Here is a 5,628-nt window from a genome sequence, read left to right on the forward strand (position 1 = left end):
CTGGAACTCACTTTGTAGACCAGGCTGGCCTCGAACTCAGAAATCCGCCTGCCTCTGCCTCCCAAGTGCTGGGATTAAAGGTGTGCACCACCACGCCTGGCATAAATCTTTTTTTAAAAGTTTGTTACACAGTTGTGGCTTGGTCTTTATATGGGACTCCTAACAGCAGGAGCAGGACTGTCTCTGACCCTGTTGCCTGCCTTTGGAACTTTTTCCCACGACTGGACTGCCTCTTCTAGCCTCAGTAGATGAGCCAAGTCTTACTGCAACTTGATATACCAAGGCTGGTTGATATCCATGGGAGGACTCCCCATTCCTAAAGGATGCAGGACAGCAGAGGTGGGGGGGAAGGGACTGGGAGGACAGGAGGGAGGGGAAAATGGTTGGGATGTGAAGTAAACAATTTTTTTGAAAAGGCAAATGTGCTGGGCGTGGGGCACACACCCTTTAATCCCAGCCCTTGATAGGCAGAGGCAGGTGGATCTCTCTGAGTTGGAGGCCAGCCAGGTCCACAAATCAAGTCCAGGATAGCCATGGCTCTGTTACACTGAGAAACTCTGTCTTGGAAAAACAAAAACCAACCAAACAACAAAAGGTAAATGTAACTAGACTAGAAAAAAAAACCAGTTTGTTACAGCTATGTGTCACGTTGGCTCCCTAATCTTAGCACTTGGGACGCAGAAGCAAGAGGGTTGCCACAGTTTGGGGCCAACCTGATCTACACAGTAGAATCTCCATGAGCCAGGCATATGATACCTGTTTAAGGAAAAAAAAAATGCTGCACAAAGTATGTTACTTAATATAAGCATTGTGCTCTGTTCATGACCAATGACTCTAACAAGCATTTAATATTATCTACAGGACTATATTCCATATCTGAAAAACTGAAACCTTAATAACTGAAAAACAAGTATGTCTTTGTTAAAACTAAAAATGTGTGAGTGTGAGTGTGTGGATAATGATGATGATGATGATAGACTTGGAGGCTAGCCTGGACTACATGTCTCAGAAAAATTAAAAAAAAATTCCTGACTCTAATTCTGTTCTGTTTTGTTTTATTCCAGAAAGACCCTCTGTTATCTCAAGCTTGTATTGGCTGTCTAGAAGCCTTGCTCGATTACCTGCATGCGAGGAGCCCGGACATTGGTAGAAACCTCTATTTTCTCATCCTCCCATGATCAAGATCAGAGGGAATCGGCCCGTTATCTTACCGTCCCAGTGATTTGACAAGACTGCAGAGGACACTGCCATGTCTGTCGTCAGATGTGGACACTGAGGATCAGAGCATTCAAGTGACCTACGCTGGTCACCCTGCTTTTAAGTAGCAGAGACCTTCTGGTTGCCCACTTCCATGACCTACAGTCATGTGATAGACTCTCCCTGAGAGTCCATATGGGTGGTCTGAAGTCCAAGGCATGAACCCAGTCTGTCCATTTTTTTTTTTTAAGCCAATAGGAAAAGCTCTTCTCAGGCGCGCTCCTGGGTCTCTGGGAGAACAGCACTAACCAACTGAGGACTGATGTTTCTTGCAGCACTCCATGTGGCCTCCCAGCCCTGGAACCGGTTTCTGCTGTTCACCCTCTTGGATGCTGGAGAGAATTCCTTCCTCAGACCTGAGATACTGAGACTTATGACCTTGGTAAGTGCAGAAAGGAGAGGTCTGTGTCTGGAAGCTATATCAGCAGGGTGTTGCTGAGGTGGCCCATAGCATGACGGTATTTCAGGTGACCCTCATCTTGAAAGAGCAGAAGGGGTTGTGGGACCTTCACCCCCTACAGGAGACCTGCCCAGGGATTTCCTGTGAATAGCTGCATCTATCCTTAGGACACATTTTCTCTTCTTTCTGTCATGAACAATGGCCAGGGACTGTGGTAATGTGGCAGACAGGTCTAGGTGCTGAGGACGCTGACGAACCCTGTGGTCTGCTTCCCAAGGTCCTTTACTCTAAACGGACAGGTAAACGAAGAGTTAAATGTGAGGTCTTGAATGATAGGGTATTTGGCACATAATAATTCTTGTTGGATATGGAACACAAGAACAGGCTCATGGGTGACAGTAAAGCTCACCCACTACTAAATCAGAGGTTGGTGTGAAGTGTAGGGACCATTCTGTCTTGAGGCTTGAAGGGTAATAATAGGCAGAAGGAAACAGTGTTACAGAGGTACAGCGAGAGTAGTAGAGCCAAGAGCACACAGAGGAGTTACAAGGAACATACACAGTTCATCTCGGCCATGAGTTTGCAGAGCAAGGCTGGGGGAGGAGGGAGCCTGACCAGGTCCCTAAAGCCAGCTCTCTCATGAGCTCGGTCTACATTATCTGCCCTTTTCTCCTGTGAGACAACCTCACCCACTCTCACCGGTGCAGAGCTTAAAAGCAAGCCTCTGGGCTTTAGAATAGTAGTTTCCATCTCAGTGCTGGCTACAGCAGTCCACAGGAAATGGTGTCTCCTCTAATTGTGAGCTTTTGGGGCTTTTATTCCCGGGCTAGTTTGTGCAGTACCGGAGCAGCTGTGTCCTCTCACGTGAAGAGGTGGGACTTATTTTGCAAGGTGCAGCTTTGGTTGACCTGTCAACTCTCTCAAACGATACACTCCAGGCCCTGCATGGCTTCCTCCTGCAGGTGAGTGGAAAGAGGGTGCTGTGTAGCTGTATGAGGCCAGGCCCTCAGGACCATCTTCTCTGCAGAAGGTGGAAGCTCTGGCCACTGAAGCCACTGGGAAATCAAAAGAATATGGGAGGTGGGGGACAGTTAGAAAGGGCATAACTTTCCTGTCCCTTCTCCTTCAGGTCCAGAGCATGGGTCTCCTAAATGACCAACACATGACCCAGACCTTGCAATCATCTTTGGAAGGCCTTTGCTCCCCGACCTTCCCAGCCCAGCCACTCTTTCAAGACATGCTGTATCCTTTCTTGCCCTGGGGCCTTTGGCCTGGGCAACATCACCAAAGCCACAGAGACTGTAGCAGTATTGTCTTAGTCAGGGTTCTATTTCTGCACAAACATCATGACCAAGAAGCAAGCTGGGGAGGAAAGGGTTTATTCAGCTTACACTTCCATGCTGCTGTTCATCACCAAAGGAAGTCAGGACAGGAACTCAAGCAGGTCAGGAAGCAGGAGCTGATACAGAAGCCATGGAGGGATGTTCCTTAGTTGCTTGCTTCCTCTGGCTTGCTTATCTTGTTCTCTTAAAGAACCCATCTTATAGAAGATTGCCAGCCCAGGGATGGCACCACCCAAAATGGGCCCTTCCCCCTTGATCACTTCTCAGCCTTACAGCTGGATCTCATGGAGGCATTTCCTTACCTGAAGCTCCTTTCTCTGTGATAACTTCAGCCTGTATCAAGTTGACACAAAAAATCAGCCAGTACAAGTATGCTTTCCTCAGCCCAAGTAAGGAGCAGTAGTGGTTGGTAAGTCCCTAAAAACACCTAGGGTTGAGACCAGTCATGACAGCACAAGTCTGTATATCCCAGCACTTAGGAAGCTGAGAATATTATAGTGCTGGTGTGTGTGTGTGTGTAGTGCTGGTGTGTGTGTGTGTGTGTGTGCGCAGGAGAACTTTTTTTTCAATCCTGGTTTGTTTGTTTGTTTGTTTATTTATTATATGTAAGTACACTGTAGCTGTCTTCAGACACCCCAAAAGAGGGTGTCTGATCTCATTATGGATGGTTGTGGGCCACCATGTGGTTACTGGGATTTGAACGCAGGACCTCTGGAAGAGCAGTGCTCTTAACCGCTGAGCCATCTCTCCAGCCCGAGAACTTCCTTTTTTAAAAGACTTATTTAATTATTTTTATGTACATGAGTACACTGTAGCTGTATTGATGGTTATGAGCCATCATGTGGTGGCTGGGAATGAAGGTTGACCACTCTGGTGGGCCTGGCTTGCTCCGGCCTCAAGATTTATTTATTATCTAAGTACACTGTAGCTGTCTTCAGATGCACCAGAAGAGGGCATCAGATCTCATTACGAATGGTTGTGAGCCACCATGTGGTTGTGGGATTTGAACTCAGGACTTTTGGAAGAGCAGTCAGTGCTCCTAACTGCTGAGCCATCTCTCCAGCCCCAGAGGAGAGCTTCTTAGCCCTACTGGCTACTCCCCTGGCTATCTTCTCTTTTCATGGAACAGTTCTCTGTTATATGCCAACTGCTGGTCCCAGTTTTGTAGTCCGTGCCACCAATATTAGAAGTATTCATGCTCTTCTCTGACCATTGCTACCCTTCTGGGGTTCTGTGATATCTCCCCCCTCCCCCTTCAGCTCTGTTTCTCTTTTATTCTCCTCTCATGTTTCATGCCAGCTGCCTCGGAGGTGTGTCTGTTTCCCTGGCTCACATCAGAGGCTGAGCCTCAGGACATAAAGGCGCAGAAACAGAAAACAATGAGACCTGCAGACAAATTCGGGGCATAATGGTTGAGGGGGGAAACTACAATATCAAGTCTTTCTCTGGAGCTATTTTACTCCACAGTGGAAATGGGATTGGGAAATAAAATACTGCATTAACATTCCTGTGTGCACTTTCACTCTGAACTCATCTTCCTGGGACTTGTTCCTCAGCTACGCAGCTGGACACTGGCTTGTTTCCGCAGATGATGGAGACAGACTGGAGAGTGAGAGCATTTAAGGAGCATGTGCGCCAGGCAGTGGTGGCACACGCCTTTAATCCCAGCACTTGGGAGGCAGAGGCAGGCAGATTTCTGAGTTCAAGGCCAGCCTGGTCTACAGAGTGAGTTCCAGGCCAGCCAGGGCGCCACAGAGAAACCCTGTCTCAGAAAACCAAGGGGTGGGGCTGGAGCATGTGCAAAGTGCCTCATAGTTGTACATAGAGAACATGAAGAACCTCTGAGCAGGGAAGGCCCCAACATCAAGGGCCCCAAGCCTTGTGGTTGGACTTTGGAAAACCACTTCACCTCAAGTGGACATGGAAAGAGGTACAAATCTCAGGGGGGAATAAAATCAAACCCACTTCAGCCTCTCTGGCTCAAGCCAGAGCCCTTTTCTATACTCACGTGGGCAACGGTCATTTAACGTCTACGGTCGCCGGCTACTGGCAGACAACTCTGCCCACACCTGTTTGTGTATCAGCCCAGCCTGGGTTTTGCGTCCTAACTGGCCACTCCGCCGGGTCTTCCCCGGATCTAGCTGTCCTGACACCCTCAATCCCTACCCCGGAGCAAAACAGAATGTCTACGAACAGAGGAAGAACTCTGGTTTAGAAATCAGTGGACTGGATGGACAAGTAGGGGTTGCCCGTGCTCCGCACTACCATAGGTTCTGCTGGTTCCTTAAAAAGTTCTTTGGATCTTGCGAGCTGAGGTTTAAAATAGACTCGGATGAGACATCAGGCACTACGCTTAAAGCGCCGGGCAGCAAGGGTTTCGGGCCGCGGTTTGCTGACGCGCTTTCAGCAGGGTAAGGGCCCCATCCGTAGCTTAACTTCCTCCAACTCCTCCAGAACCGAGATCAGCAGCGTGCCCGGCGACGGCTTCTCTGAGGACCCCGCCGTGGCTGACAGCTGCAGCTACACGCGCTGGAGCACAGCGGGGCGGGGCCGGAAGTGAGGTCAGCGGAGCGCGGCGGTCGCGGCCCGGTCTCATTGGTCAGGAGCAGCGCAGTGGGTGGGCCGGCC

General features: G+C 49.2%; 1 protein-coding gene across 3 annotated transcripts in view; it reads left to right on the forward strand.

Moving 5' to 3' along the window:
• Mei1 (meiotic double-stranded break formation protein 1) overlaps positions 1 to 4,503 on the forward strand; it is a 59,676-nt gene extending 55,173 nt beyond the window's left edge. The window contains exons 27-31 of one of the 3 annotated variants that reach the window (XM_021183647.1): positions 1,065 to 1,146; positions 1,533 to 1,639; positions 2,488 to 2,619; positions 2,787 to 2,899; positions 4,300 to 4,503. In XM_021183647.1, the coding sequence (XP_021039306.1) occupies positions 1,065 to 1,146; positions 1,533 to 1,639; positions 2,488 to 2,619; positions 2,787 to 2,899; positions 4,300 to 4,345 (480 nt within the window). In that variant the 3' untranslated portion in view covers positions 4,346 to 4,503. The remainder of the gene's footprint in view (positions 1 to 1,064; positions 1,147 to 1,532; positions 1,640 to 2,487; positions 2,620 to 2,786; positions 2,900 to 4,299) is intronic. The other 2 variants (XM_029469936.1, XM_021183648.1) reach the window with 2 other exon arrangements.
• The last annotated feature ends 1,125 nt before the right edge of the window (positions 4,504 to 5,628 follow it).

The sequence above is a fragment of the Mus caroli genome, chromosome 15, assembly GCF_900094665.2.
Source record: "Mus caroli chromosome 15, CAROLI_EIJ_v1.1, whole genome shotgun sequence".
In the NCBI taxonomy this organism is placed as follows: Eukaryota; Metazoa; Chordata; class Mammalia; order Rodentia; family Muridae; genus Mus; species Mus caroli.